The following is a 23,208-nucleotide window of genomic DNA, read 5'->3' on the forward strand; positions in this document are numbered from 1 at the left end:
TAACAATTGAAATATGGCTGCACGTATTTCCATATTTGATTACTTTTTTACATATTTTTGATTCTTTTTTTTAATTCATCAAAAAGTTGTTTGATTAAAAAAAGCCAAAAAAAAAATGGTCAAAAAAGAAAAAAAAAGAAAAAAAAAGTTGATCAGCTTTTCCCAAAGCCCAAGATGATGTCCTCAGATGTCATGTTTTGGCTGCAACTCAAAGCTATTCTGTTTATTATCTGAAATATGTAAAGAAACCACAAAATATTCACATTTAAAAAGCTGAAATCAAATAAATTGTGCAATTTTGCATTTTTTTAAAACAAAAATGCCTCAAAATGATGAACTAATTTAGACAGGGATTCATCATTGGTTAATGGTTGCAGCTTTAGAAATACAGTAGGAATTTGTGTTCTTAAAAAAAACTAAAATGCAAACTGTTTTTCATCGCAGATACAACTAAAACGCATTTGACTTGTTGATCAATCTAATAAAACACAATAATGTGTCATTCTTGTGGCCTTATTTATCATAACAGCGGTGCTTCTTAATTAACCTTTATTCACTGATTTAGCAGGGATATTTATATTTTAACAGGTAGTTTTTATTTATTTTGTATATAGAATTAATTCTTTGTTTTCTACATTAGTTATGTGTTCTGTTCTTTTTAACTCATTTGAAATATATTGCTGACTTGCCTTGTATTTGTTTTTATTGTTACATGTGCGCTTTTTTATGATATTTAATCATTGGATCACTATGGAAATGTTTTCTCTTTCGTGTCATCCATGCATTTTAAAATATATTTACGTTAAGTATAATTTGACTAAATAAATTCCTCCATTCATTCATTCAGATTTGTGTAATTCATAATTCACTTATTATTAGTGTGATCATGTGCACAATAACACACATAAAGCACGCACCATGCATAAATAGAAAAATAAAAAATTGTCCAGAAATATAAAAATAGCAAAAAATTACAAAAACTGTCAAGAAATATGAAAATTGTCAGAATTTCATTTCATTATTATTTAAAAATGTCACTAAGTTCACGTAATGACAATAAAATAGAATTTAAAAAGGAAGTGGCTGTTACAAAATCTAAACGAAACTTGCCCTTGATTCTGAGTAAAGCCCTTTTTTAGTGTATTTATGCTAATTGATCGAAATTTAATGTGGAAATTACACGGTTAACAGTGTCGCGCACGCGCAGACGTGCATCGCGTGGGCATGACGTCAGCGCGTCAGACGCGCACCGGGAACGCGAAGCGAAGCAGCAGCTGCGGGTCGGTCGGTCGGTGAGCGCGGAGACGGACCGCACTAAAGAACCTGCGTCGCCGTTTCCTCTTGTGGATTAACGCTGCCGAACCTTTCACTCCAAACGCACAGACAGACGGAAAGCTTGTCCAGCATGTCGGGGAGCAGGGAGGAGGAGAGGAGGAAACTGGCCGACATCATCAACCACTGGAACGCCAACCGGCTCGACCTGTTCGAGATCAGCCGGCCCACAGAGGTAGGAGCACCGGCCCGGAGTGGCAGGATAGGCCGCGGAGGGCAGGCCCTCTGCGAGTGGAACGGCAGGCTGAAAAGCTTTGACACTTTTGCTCGGGAATGTTGAAAGCCACGCAGCTTTTGTCAGCCTGGGCTCACGGTTTATTCCCCGTGCGTGCGTGGAGATAATGTACAACAAACTCCATTGGAAAAATCCAGCGATTAACGACCACAGCGGAATGTATACTTATGGTACACAACGAGTCAACATTGAGATTGTATAGTAGAAACAATTCCCAGTAAGTTAATGGTTAACTAGTTACCTTCCTCCTTGACAATGTTTTTATTTATGGCGCGACAACAATTAATTAAATTCTTACTTAAGAAGTTAGAAGATATAGATTAAAACAAATACGTTGATGGTGTAAACACAGCAACCATAAATTGTAAATATTTTGAGTGGAGTTTGGCCACGCACGGGGCTAGCAAGTTAGCTTCTTAACTGTAGAGCAAACATGAACCGTGCCATTGTGTCAACTCGAAGAAGGTTAAATATTGGCATTCCAGTCCAACACATTTGATGTCAACAGCTAACAAAAGTTGCTTTAGTTCCAGCTACGCGTATGTGTGTGTTTGTCAAGGTTAATGCTAGCTGTATGTAGCGCCTGCTAATGGCTGACGAAGACGGTTGAGGGTGTTTGAGACGCAAGTGCTTTAAACAGATAGTTAACGCAAACGTCAACCAGTCGTCAGGTCGTGTTCCTTTCATTGTGTCATGTTCTTTTTGGGTTACCACGATGGCAGGTTTGTTTTTTTTGTTGTTGTTGAGGAGCGGCTGACATTAAATCACCTGTGGTTGTTTATCATGTCGAGTGGTTCTGTCCTCCCAGTCTTCAACTAACAAGCTCCTACACAACAACTAGTGCTTGATGTTTATTTTCACCAACTACTGTTTGTCTGTTAACTTAATGAGTGATTATACCCTGTAAACAGATGTTTGGGGCTATATTGTACAGGAATTACCCCGTCTAACCATCCATCTCTCCATAAATCTTGAAAGCTCAACTCCTAAACCATTTGGTGGATTTCACTGGTTCTTCACACAGTGTAGGCACACCATATGAAGCTGTTCATGACAGAAAATAATTCTGGTCCAACGTTGTTGAGTGGAGGTAATTTGATTTTTGTGTTTCACAGATGCATAATGTTGACTTTGTAAGCACTACTCTCCAGTGTAACTGCTTTGTCACAGATATTCGTACATGGCATGTATGAGAACTTTACAATATGACTCATTGCAAAGTGTGAGACGCTGTAGTGTAAGTGGTAGGGCATGGGACTTCTGAGCCAAAATCCCTGGGTTTGAATCCCAGTCGTGATAAAGGTTTTGTTTTTTGTTCTTATAAAATGCATATGTGAGAATCGTGTTGGGAAAGTGTCAGTACACGGACCCACAACAGGGGGCGCAAATGAACGGACAATGGAGAAAGTCAAATAACAAGGCTTTACTGTTGTGAATGTGCACAACGAATACAACCAATCATGGAAATGGACCCCGGGAATACTGGAGCCGCCAAGTCCCGAACTCCCAGGTGGCCACTGCCTCCGCGTGTCGGACCTGGTACTGCTGGCGAGGAACAAAGAACAGTTAGATGGGGGCACGTTTGCACCCAAGACTCCGAACAGCAGGGAAGTTACCTCCACCTCTCGTTGGAACAGTAATCCACAATCTAAGCACTAATCCAAAAGGATACACTCCGTCAGTTTTGATACGTTACCTTTCAGGTAGAAACGATATCTCGGCAATGAGGTGGAGATGCTGTCCTGCTGATATACCCCACTGATGATTGCTGTCAGCTGTCTCAGGTGATGGGTGACAGCTGTCACCTTGGCTGCTCCTGTGAGGCGGCGGCGCCCTCTGGTGCCTGGAGCCCGCACTCCAGGCAGGGCGCCCACTGGTAGTGGTGGGCCAGCAGTACCTCCTCTTCAGCGGCCCACACAACAGGACCCCCCCCTCAACGGGCGCCTCCTGGCGCCAGACCGGGTCTGTCCGGGTGGCGACGGTAAAAGTCGGCCAGGAGGGCCGGATCCAGGATGAAGCTCCTCTTCACCCAGGAGCGTTCTTCGGGACCGTACCCCTCCCAGTCCACCAGATATTGAAAGCTCCGGCCCATCGGTCGGACGTCCAACAGCCGGCGCACTGTCCAAGCCGGCTCGCCATCGATGATCCGGGCAGGAGGTGGTGCCGGACCGGGTGCACAGAGGGGCGAGGTGTGATGGGGCTTGATCTTTGACACATGAAATACTGGATGGATCCGCAGTGAGGCTGGAAGCCGAAGCCTCACTGCGGCGGGATTGATGACCTTGAGAATCTTAAACGGACCTATATCTATCTTGCAGTTTTGGGGAGGCCACTTGCAGTGGAATGTCCTTGGTGGACAACCACACTTCCTGCCCGGGGCGATACGTAGGGGCCGGGGTCCGCCGCCGGTCTCCATGGGTCTTCGCCCTCATCCGGGCCTTCAACAAAGCAGAACGGGCGGCACGCCACACCCTACGGCACTTCCGCAGGTGGGCTGGACCGAGGGCACACCGACCTCTCCCTCAACCACCGGGAATAGTGGGGCTGATACCCCAAACACACCTCAAAGGGGGAGAGGCCGGTGGCTGACGACACTTGACTGTTGTGGGCGTACTCGATCCAGGCCAGATGAGTACTCCAGGCCGCCGGGTGCGTGGCTGTCACACAACGTAGTGTTTTGCTCCATTTTCTGATAGCCCGCTCTGCTTGCCCGTTGGTCTGGGGGTGATACCCGGATGAGAGACTGACCGTGGCCCCCAGTTCCCGGCAGAAGCTCCTCCAGACGTGTGAGGAGAACTGGGGACCGCGATCGGAGACTATGTCTGATGGTATCCCATGCAGGCGGACGACGTGGTGGACCAGGAGGTCGCTGTCTCCTGGGCTGTTGGGAGCTTCGGGAGGGCACGAAGGGGCGCCTTGGAGAATTGGTCCACTATCGTGAGGATGACGGTGTTTCCCTGGGACGGCGGGAGGCCCGTGACAAATCCAGGCCGATGTGGGACAGGGGCGATGAGGCACAGGCAGCGGCTGTAGCAGTCCCGGAGCCTTGCGATGGTCGGCCTTGCCCCTGGCGCAGGTGGTACACGGCCTGGATATAGTCCCGGACGTCGGCCTCCAGGGACGCCCACCAGAAGCGCTGCCGGACAACTGCCACGGTTCTCGCACCCCTGGATGACAGGAGAGCTTAGAGCCGTGACAGAAGTCCAGGACTGCAGCCCGTGCCTCTGGTGGGACGTAAAGTCTGTTCTTTGGTCCAGTCCCGGGGTCCGGGCTTCGTGCCAGGGCCTCCCGGACGGTTCTCTCTACGTCCCAGGTGAGGGTGGCCACGATAGTGGACTCCGGGATGATGGGTTCCGGTGGATCCGACAACTCCGTTTTGACCTCGTCTTCGTGTACCCGGGACAAGGCATCCGATTTCTGGTTCTTGGTCCCGGGCCGGTAGGTGATGCGGAAGTCAAAACGGCCGAAGAACAGTGACCAGCGGGCTTGCCTGGGATTCAGCCGCTTGGCGGTCCTGATATATTCCAGGTTCCGGTGGTCAGTGAAAACCGTGAATGGCACGGACGTTCCCTTCAACAGATGTCTCCACTCTTCAAGAGCCTTTTTCACCGCAAGGAGCTCTCGATTGCCGACGTCATAGTTCCGTTCGGCTGGGGTCAACCTGCTGTGAAAAAATAGGCACACGGGTGAAGGACCTTATCGGTCTTCCCGCTCTGGGACAGCACGGCTCCTATCCCTGAGTCCGAGGCATCCACTTCAACCACTAACTGGCGACTAGGACCGGGCTGCACCAGAACAGGTGCAGACGAGAAGCGCCGTTTCAACTCCTTGAATGCGGCATCGCACCGATCCGACCAGGTGAAGGGGACTTTTGGTGAGGTCAGGGCTGTCAGGGGCTAACTACCTGACTGTAGCCCTTAATGAACCTCCTGTAGAAATGAGCAAAGCCTAGGAACTGTTGCCACTTCCTACGGCTTGTGGGTTGGGGCCAGTCTCTCAGCGCCACAACCTTGGCCGGATCAGGAGCGATGGAGTTGGAGGAGATGATGAACCCCAGGAAGGACAAAGAGGTGCGGTGGAACTCACACTTCTCGCCCTTCACAAACAGCCGGTTCTCCAACAACCGCTGCAGGACCTGACGTACATGCCGGACATGAGTCTCAGGATCCGGAGAAAAGATGAGTATATCATCTAGATATACAAAGACGAACCGGTGCAGGAAATCCCGCAAGACCATCATTAACTAATGCTTGGAACGTCGCGGGGGCGTGTGTGAGGCCGAACGGCATGACCAGGTACTCAAAGTGACCTAAGGGGGTGTTAAATGCCGTTTTCTCCACTCGTCTCCCTTCCGGATCCGAACCAGATGATACGCATTTCTAAGATCGAGCTTGGTGAAGATTTGGGCTCCATGCAGGGGTGTGAACACCGAATCCAACAGGGGCAACGGGTATCGGTTGTGAACCGTGATCTCGTTCAGCCCCTATAATCAATGCATGGACGAAGTCCGCCGTCTTTTTTGCCCACAAAAAGAAACCTGCGCCCATCGGGGAGGTGGAATTCCGGATCAAACCCGGCGGCTAATGAGTCCCGGAGTAGGTCTCCATTGATTCGCGCTCAGGCCGGGAGAGGTTGTACAGCCTGCTGGACGGAAACTCACTGCCCAGAACCAAAATCAATGGCACAATCATACGGATGGTGGGGGGGAAGTGTGAGCGCCAGATCCTTGCTGAACACGTCGACAAGGTCGTGGTACTCCACCGGCACCGTCCCCAGATTGGGCGGGACTCTGACCTCCTCCTTAGCTTGGGAGCCGGGAGGAACCGAGGAACCTAGACACACCCGATGGCAGGTCTCGCTCCACTGAACCACTACCCCGGACGGCCAATCAATCCGGGGATTGTGCTTCAACATCCAGGGAAATCCTAAAACCACATGGGAGGTGGCCTGAGTCACAAAAAACTCGATCAACCTCCCGGTGATTTCCTGACACCACCAGAGTTACAGGTGGTGTCTTATGTGTGATTGGAGGGAGTAGGGAGCCATCTAGTGCTCGAACCTGCACAGGCGAGGTAAGCGCCACCAGAGGGAGCCCTATCTCCCTGGCCCATCTGCTGTCCAGCAGATTCCCCTCAGAGCCCGTGTCCACCAGTGCTGGGGCCTTCAGGGTTGAGTCCTCATACAGGATCGTAACTGGGAGTCGTGTGGCAATGTGGTGTGTCCCACGTGAATGTCTCGGCCCACCCCTAGCCAGTTTCTAGGGGCGGGCGTTTAGTGTTTAACCGCTCGGGGCAGTCTCTCTCTTGGTGCTCTCTCGAGCCACAAGCAAAACAAGCTCCGTGGACCCGTCTCCTCTGTGCATCTGGTGCCCTAAATGTTGCCCTACTCGTGTCCATAGCTTCGTCAGCAGGGGGAGCGTGGCCCCACGGAGCGCAGGGGCCGTGGAGCGTGGGGAAGGCGGAGCGCGGTCGGAACCGGAAGGGAGAGGGACGGCGCGTGCCCGGCCACGCCCTTCGTCTCGTTCCCGCCGACGTTCTTCTAACCGTTGTCTAACCGTTATGACAAGATCGATAGCCCATCTAAATCCCGCGGTTCGTCCTTAGCCACCAGGTGCTCCTTAAGAACCAAAGACAGTCCGTTTACAAAGGCGGCGCGGAGGGCAGTGCTATTCCAGCCGGACCTCGCAGCCGCAATGCGGAAGTCGACTGCATAGGCAGCTGCGCTCCGACGCCCCGTCTCATTGACAGCAGCACGGTTGAAGCGGTTTCGCCTCTATTAGGGTGATCGAACACGGTTCTGAGCTCCCTTACAAACCCATCGTATGTCAGAAGGAGCCGTGAATTCTGCTCCCAGAGCGCTGTAGCCCAAGTGCGTGCCTCACCGCGAAGCAGGTTTATTACATAAGCTACTTTACTAGCATCGGTCACGTACATGACGGGACGCTGTGCGAAGACGAGCGAGCACTGCATGAGGAAAATCCGCGCACGTCTCCACACAGCCTCCGTACGGCTCTGGGGGCTTATGTATGCTTCCGGGGAAGGAGGGAGAGGTCGTTGAACAACCAGTGGAACGTCTACGTTACGCACAGGATCTACGGGAGGGAGAGCCGCAGCGGCGCCCGGAGCCTCCACCCTCTGCGCGGCGAGAGCCTCCACCCCTGCGGTTCAGGAGGACGTTCTGCTCGGTCATCAAATCTAACCGAGTCGTGAAAGCGGTGAGGATCCGCTGCAACTCACCGATTACCCCTCCTGCGGACGCCTGCGCGTCCGTTCTTCCATTGGCCGTTCAAACAGCCGGTTGACGCCCCTCGGGATCCATGACGTTGGCCGAGATATCCTGTTGGGAAAGTGTCAGTACACGGACCCACAACAGGGGGCGCAAATTGAACGGATAATGGAGAAAGTCAAATAACAAGGCTTTACTGTTGTGAACGTGCACAACGAATACAACCAATCATGGAAATGGACAACAGTCAATTCACAAAAGTGTTGTGTGGGCAGGCTCGAAGATAGGAGATGCCTCTCCAAGGCAAGACCGGAACACACGGCTTCCTCCGCCACAGGACCCCGGGAATACTGGAGCCGCCAAGTCCCCGAACTCCCAGGTGGCCACTGCCTCCGCGTGTCGGACCTGGTACTGCTGGCGAGGAACAAAGAACAGTTAGATGGGGGCGCGTTTGCACCCAAGACTCCGAACAGCAGGGAAGTTACCTCCACCTCTCGTTGGAACAGTAATCCACAATCTAAGCACTAATCCAAAAGGATACCTCCGTCAGCTTTGATACGTTACCTTTCAGGTAGAAACGATATCTCGGCAATGAGGTGGAGATGCTGTCCTGCTGATATACCCCACTGATGATTGCTGTCAGCTGTCTCAGGTGATGGGTGACAGCTGTCACCTTGGCTGCTCCTGTGAGGCGGCGGCGCCCTCTGGTGCCTGGAGCCCGCACTCCAGGCAGGGCGCCCACTGGTGGTGGTGGGCCAGCAGTACCTCCTCTTCAGCGGCCCACACAACAATCGCCATAGATAATTGGAAATGTTTTGGTGCCAGAGAAAGTTTTAAGGTTGTCGCTTCAAAAGATGATTTTGGAGCTATGATAAGGGTTATAAAAAAGGTACGTGGCCTAGGTTGACCAGTCAGAAATGGGGTACATGCTGTAGTCGCTTTCTTTAGCTTATTACAAATGCCAAAGGTATGTATTTACAACTAGAAGGTGCACAGGGTGGCACATACCATCATTGGTGTGATGATTTTGATAAAGTTGTCAAAGTACCCTTTTTAAAATCTTTTATTATTGGTTATGTATGTTTTGAGTGAATTCTATCGCAAATATACATAGTTTGTTCACTCTGTGGGATTGTTGTTGGTATGAATAAGGTAGCCAGTGCAGAGAGGTTTGAAGGTTATGGTGCATTGGATGTGAACTTTGAATTTCAGGCGTCCAGCTGGAAAAATACATAAGAGTGTAATAAAGCTCTGATAATCAGTCTCTTACTGGCTTACTTTAAAACACAAGTTAAACTGGTGTAATTAACTGCACTTCTCTTTACAGCTCACACAATAGATCAGTCTGAGTTTATATGAGGATCTCTTCAATCTAACTGACAAGATGGCAGCACGACGAGTAAGATTAGCAGGTCATTGTCTGGCATCTTGAGTTGTGGACTTCTGCATTAGTCCTGTGGGAACTTGCGTGTGGAAGGAAACACCCCTGGATGCCTTAGCCAAGACAATGCCTGATATACTAAGAGGATGCTGTTGTAACAGATGCCACAGAACTGAGATTTCTCATCCAGGATAGGGAGTTCTGGAGGAATTGCCATATTGTCTGATTAGCACTGACTAGAGCTGCAGTGATTAATCCAAGAATTTGGCCTGGTCTGCGTGGAGTGCCTCAACATCCTTAGTTATTGCTAGTAATGGTTGTTTCTGACTGAACAGATCTTGATGCATTTATCTTTTGGTGAACAAAAAGTGCAGAGGCTCATCTGTCAAAGATCTGTTCATTCCGTTGCCCAGTTTATTTACAGAGTGTATTTAATCGGTGTGATAAATCATACAAACCATTTGAATCACTGTTCATTCAATGTTGTGTTAATCTGTCCATGTGCTAAATGAAAGCCTAGCATTCAACTTCCTGTTCAGTCACTGCTGTAGAGGGTCATGTCAGCTCTTTTTGGAAATAGGAGGGGACAATAAATTGAACCAAGAGCAGGGACGTTCAGATAAATGATAAACTAAATGGTGTACTCGGTGAGCCTAATCACGTTGTTCCTTAAGGATGTAGCTGTGAGTGAGCTGATTTGAAAGCTAGTGGCGGAGTATATAAATAACCCAGCAGTGTGAAGGAAATAGTCTTTCTCTACCTTGTGGTGGAGTTGAATGAAACCTTACACAAAGGTAGCACACTATGAAGATGTGCATGAAGGAAAATAATTACTGTCTGAGGTGTTTCATGGGAGCTAATCAGATTTTTTTGGAGTTTTTAATTAATGCGTCGCATATTTATACAGTTTGCTCAGTGGGATAAGGAGCTGGACTTCCAATATGTATACCTAGGTTTGTTTTCTGGTCACACTACCTGTTGTGGTCTTTGACAAGACACTTCACCTGCATTGTCCCAGTTCACTAAGCTGGAAATGTGTTCTGGCATTGGCTGGTGAAGTACCTGTGATAGGCTTGCATCCCATTCAGAAGGAGTCATAGACTGTCATCCTTTTTACGCTGTGGAATCTGGAGATGAGCATCGGGGCCTCATAACCTGTATGCAATATGATATTGACCTTGTAAGTACAACACCTAAAGTATTTTGTGGATTTCAGTGAAACTTCTCACAGAGGTAGTACATCATATAAAAGATGGGAAAATCAGGTATTTGACCATTAAAGACTTTCTATAACCAATAGTAAATCCAAACAACTGGCATGGCAGAGAAGGGTATATGTTTACTGCTTGTCTCGTCTGAAATAAAGTTGACTTTCACAAATAGCATTAATTAAACTGTTCAAATGGCCACCGAAAGGAAGAATACTTCCTGATCTGCTTCACTGCTGTGACTGTTTCTGTCCGTTGCAGTGTTTTTAGGCGGGCAGTCTACCCCCTCCTCAGTTTGGATTAATTGTGTAGGGGGGCACAGGCTCTGCGCCTCTCCTTGAGCTGATTAATTCATCAGAATTGGCGCTAGTCTGCCATTGGCTGGAGTTGTGTACTGCATGCACAGCCTTGTTTTTTTGTGAGAAATGATTAACCCACTGCTGAAGTTCTTTAGCTTTCTCTTGGTGTCCAAGAAGTGTTGCTTCAGATTTGCTTTTCCCCAGCACAGCTTGATTTATTTGTAAGCAGATGCATGGCCTGTCTCGTCACGACACACCCACCCCTAATGTCAGCTGGTGGAGCTTCCAGACTGCTCTAGTGGCCTTGAGAGGGTTCCTGTAGCCACCCATCAAATATGCTGTTTGAAATGGGCAGTTACAGAGGTTCTGTGGCTTACAGTGGAATTTGTATTTGATTTATTGGAGGAATCAAAACAGCTGATATTTGGAAATGTTAATTTTCTGTTTTAGCTCCAGACTGCAGACCAAACTCCCACTGAGAGAAGTGTGATCATTTGTGTGATTAGATTAGCCATGAATGGCTGATTATTCCAGAGCAAAGGTTCTCCAACTTTTGAATTTTGCAACCCAACTGCATGTCCTACTTTGGGACTTACTGTGAGGCTTATTACAACATAACAGGTACGTTGTGTGGGAATTTACAATGGGTGGAGATTCTGTGCCAATGTTTGCAAAATTCTATAAACAGTGCTGGAAAGACATTGTACGATAGGTGTACCGAATTTGGGTGCAGTTACTCTTACAGTTAATTTTCTTGACCTGAAATAATGTGGAAAAATATGTTTGTCTCCAAGTCATAAAAAACAAAACAGGCTGTTCCCTAGTGTCTGCAAATCTGATTGACGGGATGTAGTACATTACTGGATTACTCAGAACTGATATTTACATAATTTTACAAGTACATAAGAATTATTTATCCACTTGCCATTAATTCATAATAAATTGGGGAGTGTCATTTGAAACACATTTAACACTTTGGCATTGTAGTGTTTCTGATCGAGTATAAGTACAAAAAACAAGTATTCATAGTTTGGTTATAACTAGCCTATATTTTTAAAATGTGAGGAAAAGTGATTCAGTTAATGGCTGATGATTGTACCTCAACAGATCATCACATGATCTTTGGGGCAGAATATCCACCTCCCCCATGCATTATGGTATTTACACAACATGTAGTCTTCTTATAATGAGCTTTTCTGTTGTTAAATTTGTTTTTATTGCCATATAAAAATGATATCACGTAGACCATTAGATGGCTTAAACAGCCCTTTTGTAGAGTGGAAGGGACAGTACAAGATTCATTATAGTATCACTATATGGTGCATATCAGCAATCTAAAACTGTTTCACTGTGACAGTTTGCAACGAGTGACATAGTTGAGACCTAAAGCTGTGATTAAAAATGTGGCTGATATTGTTTTGTAAATGAAAAGTATTACGACTGCACTTTAGGGCTACCACGGCTAGTCACGACTATGTCGACTATTGAAATCATCGACAGCTAATTTAGTAGTCGACGAGTCATTTGCTTTGAAACCAATGCCATTAAAATATGTCAATTGTGAGTCACTTTTGTACAGATTAAAATGACTAACTGGGACTCCTGTCTTGTTGCAAGAAAGAAATGAGAATCGTCCTCTGTTCCGTTGCTCCAAACGTTGCACTTGCCGAGTCAAGTTAGAGAGTCTGCTCAGAATTAATAACTTCAAAGCAAATTGCCATTTAAATCAAATGACACCTCTTTCCAAACGTTGTAATGCACATAATAAACTGTAATCGATCAAAATGTTTTTGTTTTTTTTTTTCCTCCCAAAATGAGACGTCCTGGCTGATGTGCAGCAGCCTGAGACTGTGTGGTGCAGACCTGCGGACTCCAGCAGCCAGCTGAGCTCAGCTCAGATGTATGGAGAGACATCCATGCCGTTAATGTCTGAAAGGAAATGCTTTTGACAAAAATGACAGATTTTTTTTCCTATCAATGTCCAGAGATCAAGGATGGGTTGTCATCGGAGACGACCCATCCTTGATCTCCTGAATTATCCTGATCATCCTGAATTGTTCTTTGAATTGTTCTGTAATTTATGTCTGTAGCATGGCTCAAGCAGAGAGTCAACCCCTTTGAGTCTGGTCTGCTTGAGGTTTCTTCCTCAGAGGGAGTTTTTCCCTTACCACTGTTGCTCTGGGGGTTAGTAAGGTTAGACCTTACTTGTATGAAGTGCCTTGAGGCAACTCTGTTGTGATTTGGCACTATATAAATGAAAATAAATTGAAAATTGAAAACAGAGATCAAGGATCCACCATGTGGGGTTTATTTACTGTATGTCCAGAGATCAAGGATCCAGACTAATTTCATACTTATTTACTTTAAGACCAAATAAAATGTTGAAATAGAAAACCTGTAAAGCCTACTTGTAGCACACAGAAAATTCACAGGAGGTATCGATAAGGGAATCGTTAAGGAATCGGATTGATAAGCGGAATCGATAATGGTATCGATATTGATAAAATGCGATAAACTGCAATTGACGTATGATCCGACTAGTCGACTAATCGCAAAAATAATTGACTAGTCGACTATCAGAATAGTCGTTTGTGGCAGTTTTACCGTACTTTAATAATTACATGAAAGAACATGTTGAATGCGTAAGCTGATAAGTATATTTATCTATTTTCACTGGCAGTATGAAACTAGAGAACTATTAAAATGCAAGTTTACTTTGCGTATGTGAGATTTTTATTTTTTGTTCTGGTGAGTGCTGAATCGTGTACAATCAAGTGTCTTTTATCAGGAAAAGTTTAAAGTTGGTGCAATTCTGAGTAAAATCAGATGAACAGCACTGTTTTAACATGAGGGATTTTAAAGCTCTTCAGAGCAAGATTCCAGCCGAAGGAAAGTGTCTGCCTTTTTTTCACAGAAATCAAAATTTTATCATTCAAAATGGAAACAGTAGCTTTTTGTCTGTACAGATCATGTTACAATCCTCCTGGATCGAGGCTCGGCAAAACTAATAAACGTTCTACGGAATGTTAAAAACCTACAATGGTAATGTAGATTTACTTATCAAAACTCAAAATGTGGTGAGAATAGCTGATTTGTGGCCGTGTTGCTGAGATTCCACACAAGGCCAGAACCACTTGTGTAGGGTTTCATTTGGGCCATTTTGGCTTTATTCAGTAGTTAGGTACTGACAGAAAATAGAATAGATGTGCAACAAAAGTCTCCTGTTGGAGACAACTTAGATTATTTATTATTATTTGTTACGGGACAGAATATGATTTAAAAAACAAAAAACAAAAAAACCCCATATACTTCTCTAAACTTGAAGCATAATCTTGTGTGTTCCAAAGCTTCTAACATGATTGGTCCAGTAAGTTTACAAGTAACTAGCTTGCGACAAACTGCATGCTAATGGTAACTGCCTGACCTACAGAAGTAGTGAATTTATGGTCATATTTTGGTGAAAATGATCATTTGTCAGACAGCAATATTACATTATGGACATGCTGATCTTGTTTAGATTCCATGTATCTACGTGTGAAAAGATGTGAATCGGTGAATACTGTCTGCACATTCACTGCTTTAGTGTTCCTTTCACTTCAAAAAGTTATTTGTCAGTTTAGGAACTTGGCATCGGTGCGTTTTACTACTCAAGTGAAACGAGGTATTGTTTTGTGTTTCTCTCAAATGTCCACCCTCATTTGTGGGAAAGAGCATAATTGATGTTGCGATAGCTGCGACCTGAGAGTCTCTACGTGCTGGGTTTATGTTTAACCTTGATTGCCCTGAGAGGTTCTCTCAGGCACCATGACTGAATTTTGCCTCCACCATATGGTTACAGCAATTACGAGGTATTTGCATTATTTTATAAACGATAATTGATGAGCACCTGTAGTTAAGTACAAACTTATCTCGCCAACAAATCAATCAATAAAAATAATGCCTTTGATCATCACTCAAGAATCACACACAATGAAGACTGCAAAAAAATCAAGTTATTTTTGCAGAAAAAAAGCACCACTTTATTTCTCAAATTTTAAAAAGCTCTGTATTTATATTGCAGTGGAGCTGCACTGTAATTATTTTTTAGTGTTAATTTTTATAATAATAGGTTGTGTTATGATGATTGACTGTTAAATTGATGCTAGGTTGTGCGATATGGAGCTTCATATCTGTCCAAAAAATTGTAACAGTATTTCTATATCTTTTTGTAAATATGGTATTGCAGGGGTCAAATTAGTATGTACATGTGCTAGTTTGTGCACGTATTATTCAAGCGGTGCACATAATTTTATACTGCACTAGCACTGGGTGCAAGTAACCCTTATCCAGTTTTATCAACTATAAGCACCAGTAGAATGAACCGATAAAGGAATAAATAAGGAAAAACAATTTCCAGTGTGGTTTCTTCGTCTTCCCTGCGTTTTATGACTCTCGCACACGTCGCCAGTGGTGCTGTCCCTGGGTTCACAACATCCTCATGAGACGTTCCCAATTTGGGGAGTTTCATTATTTGCTGCAGGAGCTGCAGCAATAACTGGAGCTGCAGGAGCTCCAGTTTGAGGACCTCCTGTCCCGTTCACACGTGCACATTTAAACAAGAAAAGAAAAAAAAAACTGGCTGCCGCTGCGGTTCCTCACTGTCTCTCCCCTCAAACTCTGTCATCATTGTGTATAAACCAGTCACCATTTCTTTTATTATACATCTGAGTAGTTAATAAATTATCTTCACGGAGGATTAGTTCGTGCGCGCAAGTGAAAAAAAAAACAACTGGCTGCCGCTGCGGTTCCTCGTGCTCTCTCTCCCCTCAAGCTCTGGTCATAATTGTGTTATAAACCAGTCACCATTTGTTTAGTATACATCTGTGTAGTTAATAAATAAAATCTTCACGGACGATTCGTCACGGCGCGCACTTGAAAAAAAAAAAAACTGTCTACTGCTGCTGCTGCTACTCTCCCCAGAGAGGAAGAGTCTGACACATCAGAGGAAGAGTTTTAAGGTTGATATAAGGACTGACTTTTGGTTGTACAGTTTACTTTTTTTTTTGGTGCAAGTAATTTTTTTGTTACTAGCACCAGTGCAAGTAGGTTAAAAAATTTATTTTGACCCCTGTATTGCCATTCACTGTCTGGATTTAGAATGTTGGCATCTACTGCTAAAGTTTTGTTATTGTGACATCCCATGGCAAATGTTTTTTGCAGATCTGGAAAAATTGTTTTGGGTGTTGTACTGCTGTGGTGTCTGGCATGTCATGCTGCGTTCACATGTTGGCAGCAGGAAAACCGTCATTGGAGTCATGATTGCAGAATTTCTGTCATCAGCAGCGGCAGACTGTAGGTGATGATGTTGGGCGCCATCATTTTTAATTTGAACTAAACAGGAATCTCTTGCTCTGACGACTTCTTACAATTCAACTTTTCTGAGGTTATGGATGAATTTAATTCTGCACTGTAATATAACAAAACTTACTTATGTTTGCTGGTTAAAACCAGGTGACCTTCTGCACTTTAATAATCCATATTTTGCTGTCCATCTTTCCTCATAGTTAAGATGAAACGACATCCAGTTTGTCATTCTTTCAGCGGTAAAAGTTGAAAATTTAAATTTTTTGATGGCAAGTGCTGTTGCGATGCGCAGTTTCCACCCTCACACGCAGAGTTGGTGGGATTTTGTGGTTAACCTCTCATTGATATCAGTGGAACATCCGATTTATCCTCTGCTGTTTGCAGCCAGCATGTGAATGCAGCATTAGTGCATCACCATCTTTCTGACAGACTGGCAGCTACCAGCAAAGCAGAGGGGCTCTTCAGGGGTGTATGCTCTTCTCCCTGTTGTTCACTGTCTGTTTCAGTGAGTAAAGTGCTACAACGTTTAAATTCAACAAAGTGTACAATATAAAAACACATGTGAGTTTGAAGTGATATGAAGATGGACGGACTGTCACCAGAGGTTTCACAGCTACAGTCAGCTGTTCTGACTGTCAGGCTGTTTTACAAAACAGTAACTTTTTGTGATGTCATGGAACCCCTTCCACGTTTCGGCACACGTGAACCACCAATAATTTGTAAAGCTTACATAATTATCATCATGGGGAATTGTTTTTAAAAGAATGGCCCGATGAATGATGTTAATGAAAAGCATAGTTTTCCAAGAATTTATTTAGCTATTTTTTCAGGCCGGTGGTACTTATCCCCCGACACCCCCCACCCCCACCCAATTGCGAAGTGTATTGTACAGAAAAATGTGAAGCACTCAGAAACCCAAACGCTAAAGTTAAATTATCTACTCATTATTTATGTAATCCTGCCGCAATCCTGAATTTGAGTGGTTTTTTTTTGTTTTTTTTTGTTTAAAGCTCCACTTTTCACAGAACAATACACATATTAAAGATACTAAATACTGAGATCGCTCAGACTTGCTGTCCCACAAACCATCAGGTCAGAGCAAGTTAATAATGGCAGAGAATGACAGCCAATCAGAGTAGAGCTGCACCGTGACATCGGTGGCTGGTCTCTTCGAAACCACTTTGCTTTGTGTTTATATGCATGTCTCTCATGTATTATGTAAAGCAAGCGAGAAATAAACACTTCTAAAACCAAAAATGCCGTTTTTGGAATCGATTAACACCTCTGAACTCATGTTGCGGACATTAGCATAGTGACGTCACATCCTGGTAGCTAGCTGCAAAACTCTGTTTCATTTGTGTGTAAATATATCCTCTTTGTCATATATTCTGGAAAAGATAGCGAGAAAGAAACACTTCTAAAACCAAGAACTGTGTTTTGGAATTTAATAACACCTCTGAACTTATTTCGCGGATGTTAGCATGGTGACTTCACATGCTGGTAGCTAGCTGAAAAACTCTGTTTCATTTGGGAGACACCCACAAAGAGCCAGGAGAGAAAGGCAAGAAAACAACAGGTCAGAGAAAACCCAAGCAGAAAGATAGAGCAGAGACAGACGGAACACAAAAACAACCCATAAACCCAGGAACCTGACAGGTTGAGGTTGGGGCTTTGGAAAAACCATTCCAGACATTTAATGTTATCCTGCTTTATCCAGCCCACAATGAGTTTTGATATGAGTTTGGGGTTTATTGTTCTGTTGGAAAACCCAACTGTGGCCAAGTTTCAACAGTCTGGCTGTTGGTTTTGAGGTCACACTGAAGAATTTCGAGGTTGTCTTCCTTCTTCATTATTCCGTCCACTTTGTGCAATGCATCAGGACTGTGTGTGTTGGGGGGGGTTTGGCTGGACAAGGTTGGGTTGTTTGTGTTTATTTTCCTTTCCAGGTGATTTGGGGCTGTTCTCTGAGGAAAATGTGCTGCAGAAGAGTCTCTCTCCTCTGTTACGATGATTGGCTGCACCTGTTGCATTCTCGTGCGGCTCTCTATCAGGACAATCCACGACACCTGTGATGTTCACGTGCAGATCTGAGGACTTCCAGCTGGTACCAATGTAGTGATGAAGAACTACATTTAAACCAGCAGTGAGTTGGATAAGCTTGCCGGAGAACGACCGTGTGGGGACGCTGAGGGCCGTTTCAGAGTCTGACATCGCGCCTGTGAAGGAGGACGAGGGTGAGAGACAAACGTTGTCAGCACACGGCAGAGGTGAATATTCTGAAAAGTTTATCCGTGAATGTAAATTGGTGTCTTATACGCAGCTATAAGTAATTATTGGTGGAAAGTGTTTGGCGTGCTCCTCACGGCAGTGGCATGCGGATTAATGATCCTCCACTAGCTGTGAGCAGCAGCCTCCTTGAATTAAGTTGGAATTCAGACCTAAACGTGTAGCTGATAAGTTTGCCTCCAAACAATATTTCGTAGTAATAGTGTTGAATAATCTCATCTCTGTTCCTCCTTCGCAGAGTACAGTTCTGGGAAAAAGTCACCTGGGGGTGTCGGCGGAACTGAGTCCTGAACGTTCGGACTCCGACTGTTGAGACGCTCAGAGAGCGCGCCCCTTTTCACCTCACCAGAACTTTAATTAATTAGTATTTTATGTATAGCACAAAGGGGAGAAAAATAAATGTGTTTTCTTTTGGAACTGCTTCTGATTATTTAATGGTGGGTTCAGTCAGATACTGGACCGCTCCTCACTCCGCGTCTTATCCATAACAAGGACCACTGGTACCAAAAAAGCCCCAGAGCATGATGCTACCACCACCATGGTTGATAGCTGGTACAGTGTTCTGCGGTTTGAAAGCCTCACCTTTACTCCTCCAAACACACCTCTTGTCATTGAGGCCAAATAGCTCAGTCTTTGTCTCATCTGACCATAAAACCTTTCTCCAGAAGGCATTTGGCTTGTCTGTGTTTTCAATTACAAATTTCCGTCTAGCTTGAAGATGTTGACTTTGGAGCAGGGGCTTCTTTCTTGACCTGAGCCTTGGTGATTCCTGGGTTGTTCCAGAACATCCTAACCAATTTTCTTACATCTGAGGGTGACAGTTTGGGCCTTTTTCCAGATCTTGGCAAAGTGGTGACACATCCAACCAACTTGTACTAACATGCAGTTGTTTGAACTGTTGACCTTGGAATCTGCAGTTGTCTTGAAATGGCTCCAAGAGTCATTCCCACCTTGTGTATATCTAAAATTCTCCTTGTTAGATCTTCACTGAGTTATTTAGACTTTCCCATGGTTCTGAGTATTGGTTAGTCCAGGGAGTGCTGACAAATATCCTGTTTACAAAGAGAAACTACCAGCTGCAGTGAATAATGATCACTAACAAGGAGTTAATAGGCCTTGACCTCGTCACGTTGAAAGACACTGTAGAACCTTCAGCACCATTTATTAAAAGACTAGCTGGGGTACCTGGCGCTGCCCGGGTTAACCTGTATTAGACATAAGCCAAATGCTAATCATTTTAATCAAAAGAATTGCCGAACATTTGTTTTTGTAATGCTGATGTCTTATAAATATAATATTTAATGGGCTAAAGTTTGTCCAGCAGAACTATAAGAGGTGGACTCCCCAAACTAAGTGGAAATACTTGGTTAAAAGACAAACACATTTGAAGTCCTTCATGCAGACTTTGTTTTGCAATCAAATTTATAACAAAATTACACACAAAAGGTAGGTAACAGTAAATGTAAATATCAGTTAATCAAAATTGAGGTAGTGGTGTATTTCACTGTTTTTACATTGCTATTTTACAAAAAAAATGAATGTATTCAGACAGGAAGGCAAACTGGGTTGTACAGGACAGTCAGGTGCTTAGCAGTTAAGAACATAAAGTAGCTGAAGGAAGGGATTAAATAAACGAGATGGCCAACACATATACAGGACTGGAAATTTGAATCTGCCTGATCATACCCACAGCCTCAACCTAAGCATGTTGTTGTTTTGCTGAGTGTGCTGTGGCTGTGCTGTGCTGAGTGTGCTGTAGAAAGGGATTAAATAAACAGAGATGGCCAACACATACACAGGGCTGGAAAATGGAATCTGCCTGGTCATATCTACAGCTGGCTATTTTGGGGGTAATTTTCAGTTCAACTTTTTAAAAAATGGTACCAGTTTGTTCCCCATGTCATGAGAATTCAGAAGATATAGTTTTTAGGGCTACATATTATAGTTTGGGAGTTTAAATAGATCAAATAGAAATAGTTCAAATAGACAAAGAGAATAGAATAAAGTATTAAATTATTGGTTGCCCAGTAACCATAAAAGATAAATAGATAAAGAGAATAGATTAAAGCATTAAATTATTGGTTGCCCACAACTTCTAAAAAAATGGTACCAGTTTGTTCCCCATGTAATGAGGATTCAGAATATATATAGTTTTTAGGGCTACATATTATAGTTTGGGAGTTTAATAGATCAAATAGAAATAGTTCAAATAGACAAAGAGAATAGAATAAAGTATTAAATTATTGGTTGCCCAGTAACCATAAAAGATAAATAGATAAAGAGAATTGATTAAAGCATTAAATTATTGGTTGCCCAGAACTTCTAAAAAAAATGCTACCAGTTTGTTCTCCATGTCATGAGGATTCAGAATATATATAGTTTTAGGGCTACATATTATAGTTTGGGAGTTTATCCCGGACAGACAGAATTAGCCCTTTATGTATATAGATTTATGAATGTATGTATATGTTTTAGCCTGTATGTATAATTTTGACCCTGTGTGGATTAGAGAAGATCCAAAATAAATTCAAAATTGTGCACTCAGTGCTTGTTTTTTATGTTATGAATGATGTTTGCTGTGCAACCATTCCACCCTCACAAAAGAACAGTAAAAGACTGAAATTACCACGACATTCATGCCCATGATGACTATACGAGTATGTAAACATCTGACCATACTGTATGTCCGGAGAATAGTACAACCTTGCTTTTTCTGGAAAGCAAATGCCTGGATATGTCTGTTGGTTCTCTGTGTATGAGAACATTTATTTATTATCTTATTATTTATCTTATTATTTACTGGAGATGTGCACCTGTCTTGGTTTCTATGTAACAGTGAGTATGTATGTTCTGCTTGTTGCAAGATATCTTAAAAATTCCTAATTCAGTTTTGATGAAACATGGCAGTTCTACTGAACCTCTGGAAGAAATCATTTGATTTTGGTTAGGATCGGTCTAGAATCAAGGTTGGAAGTCAAGGCCAAACAGCCGACCCTATGCTCAGACATAAAAAAATAAAAATGAAAATATCACACCTCTCATGCTTGCCTTCATCATTTGTACATGTGTATATTAAACTAGTGGTGTTCTAAAGTGGCACAAGAGTTCAGTAAACACTGTTAGACTAGACACTCATCTGCTTTGTTCCAGTCCACCCAGTTGTGAATGAGTTCCAAACAGGGATGGAAAAGCAACCTGCGATGGACTGGCGTCCCATCCATCGGAAGTTGGAGACTCTCATCTGTTTCACGCGACAGTATCCGGTGATAACCTCTGGCATAATGGGCTACACGGTCCTGCGAAATTTGGATCATCATCATCATCATTGTCATCGTCTTCCTCATCTTCTTCGACTTAATTTATTTCCACCAGACAAAGACAATAAACTGTTTCCATGATGATGACAATAAACTGAGTTCCATACTTTATGAAAATGCTGACACTAACAATTGAAATATGGCTGCACGTGTATTTCATATTTTGATGACTTTTTTACATATTTTGATCTTTTTTTTTAATTCATCAAAAGTTGTTTGATTAAAAAAAGCCAAAAAAAAAATGGTCAATAAAGAAAAAAAAAAAAGGAAAAAAAAAGTTGATCAGCTTTTCCCAAAGCCCAAGATGCTGTCCTCAGATGTCATGTTTTGGCTGCAACTCAAAGCTATTTGTTTATTATCTGAAATATGTAAAGAAACCCACAAATATTCACATTTAAAAGCTGAAATCAAATAAATTGTGCAATTTTTGCATTTTTTTAAAACAAAATGACCTCAACTGATGAACTAATTTAGACAGGGATTCATCATTGGTTAATGGTTGCAGCTTTAGAAATACAGTAGGGAATTGTGTTCTTAAAAAAAACTAAAATGCAAAACTGTTTTTCATCGCAAGATACAACTAAAACGCATTTGACTTGTTGTCAATCTAATAAAACACAATAAGTGTCATTCTGTGGCCTTATTTATTCATAACAGCGGTGCTTCTTAATTAACCTTTATTCACTGATTTAGCCAGGGCTATTTATATTTTAACAGGTAGTTTTTATTATTTTGTATATTAGAATTAATTCTTTGTTTTCTACATTAGTTATGTGTTCTGTTCTTGTTAACTCATTTGAAATATCTTGCTGACTGCCTTGTATTTGTTTTTATTGTTACATGTGCGCTATTTTTTATGATCTTTAATCATGGATCACTATGGAAATGTTTTCTCTTTGTGTCATCCATGCATTTTTAAACTATATTTACGTTAAGTATAATTTGACTACATAAATTCCTCCATTCATCATTCAGATTTGTGTAATTCATAATTCACTTATATTAGTGTGATCATGTGCACAATAACACACATAAAGCACGCACCATGCATAAATAGAAAAATAAAAAATTGTCCAGAAATATAAAAATAGCAAAAAATTACAAAAACTGTCAAGAAATATGAAAATTGTCAGAATTTCATTTCATTATTATTTAAAAATGGTCACTAAGTTCACGTAAATGACAATAAAATAGAATTTAAAACGGAAGTGGCTGTTACAAATCTAAACGAAACTTGCCCTTGATTCTGAGTAAAAGCCCTTTTTTAGTGTATTTATGCTAATTGATCGAAATTTAATGTGGAAATTACACGGTTAACAGTGTCGCGCACGCGCAGACGTGCATCGCGTGGGCATGACGTCAGCGCGTCAGACGCCGCCACCGGGAACGCGAAGCGAAGCAGCAGCTGCGGGTCGGTCGGTCGGTGAGCGCGGAGACGGACCGCACTAAAGAACCTGCGTCGCCGTTTCCTCTTGTGGATTAACGCTGCCGAACCTTTCACTCCCAACGCACAGACAGACGGAAAGCTTGTCCAGCATGTCCGGGGAGCAGGGAGGAGGAGAGGAGGAAACTGGCCGACATC

General features: G+C 43.4%; 1 protein-coding gene across 1 annotated transcript in view; it reads left to right on the forward strand.

Moving 5' to 3' along the window:
- The first annotated feature begins 1,232 nt into the window (after positions 1-1,232).
- afdna (afadin, adherens junction formation factor a) overlaps positions 1,233-23,208 on the forward strand; it is a 180,922-nt gene continuing 158,946 nt past the window's right edge. The window contains 1 exon segment of the mRNA XM_034162102.1: positions 1,233-1,507. Within this exon segment, the coding sequence (XP_034017993.1) occupies positions 1,406-1,507 (102 nt within the window). The 5' untranslated portion in view covers positions 1,233-1,405.

The sequence above is a fragment of the Thalassophryne amazonica genome, chromosome 21 (genome assembly GCF_902500255.1).
Source record: "Thalassophryne amazonica chromosome 21, fThaAma1.1, whole genome shotgun sequence".
NCBI classification, from domain to species: domain Eukaryota; kingdom Metazoa; phylum Chordata; class Actinopteri; order Batrachoidiformes; family Batrachoididae; genus Thalassophryne; species Thalassophryne amazonica.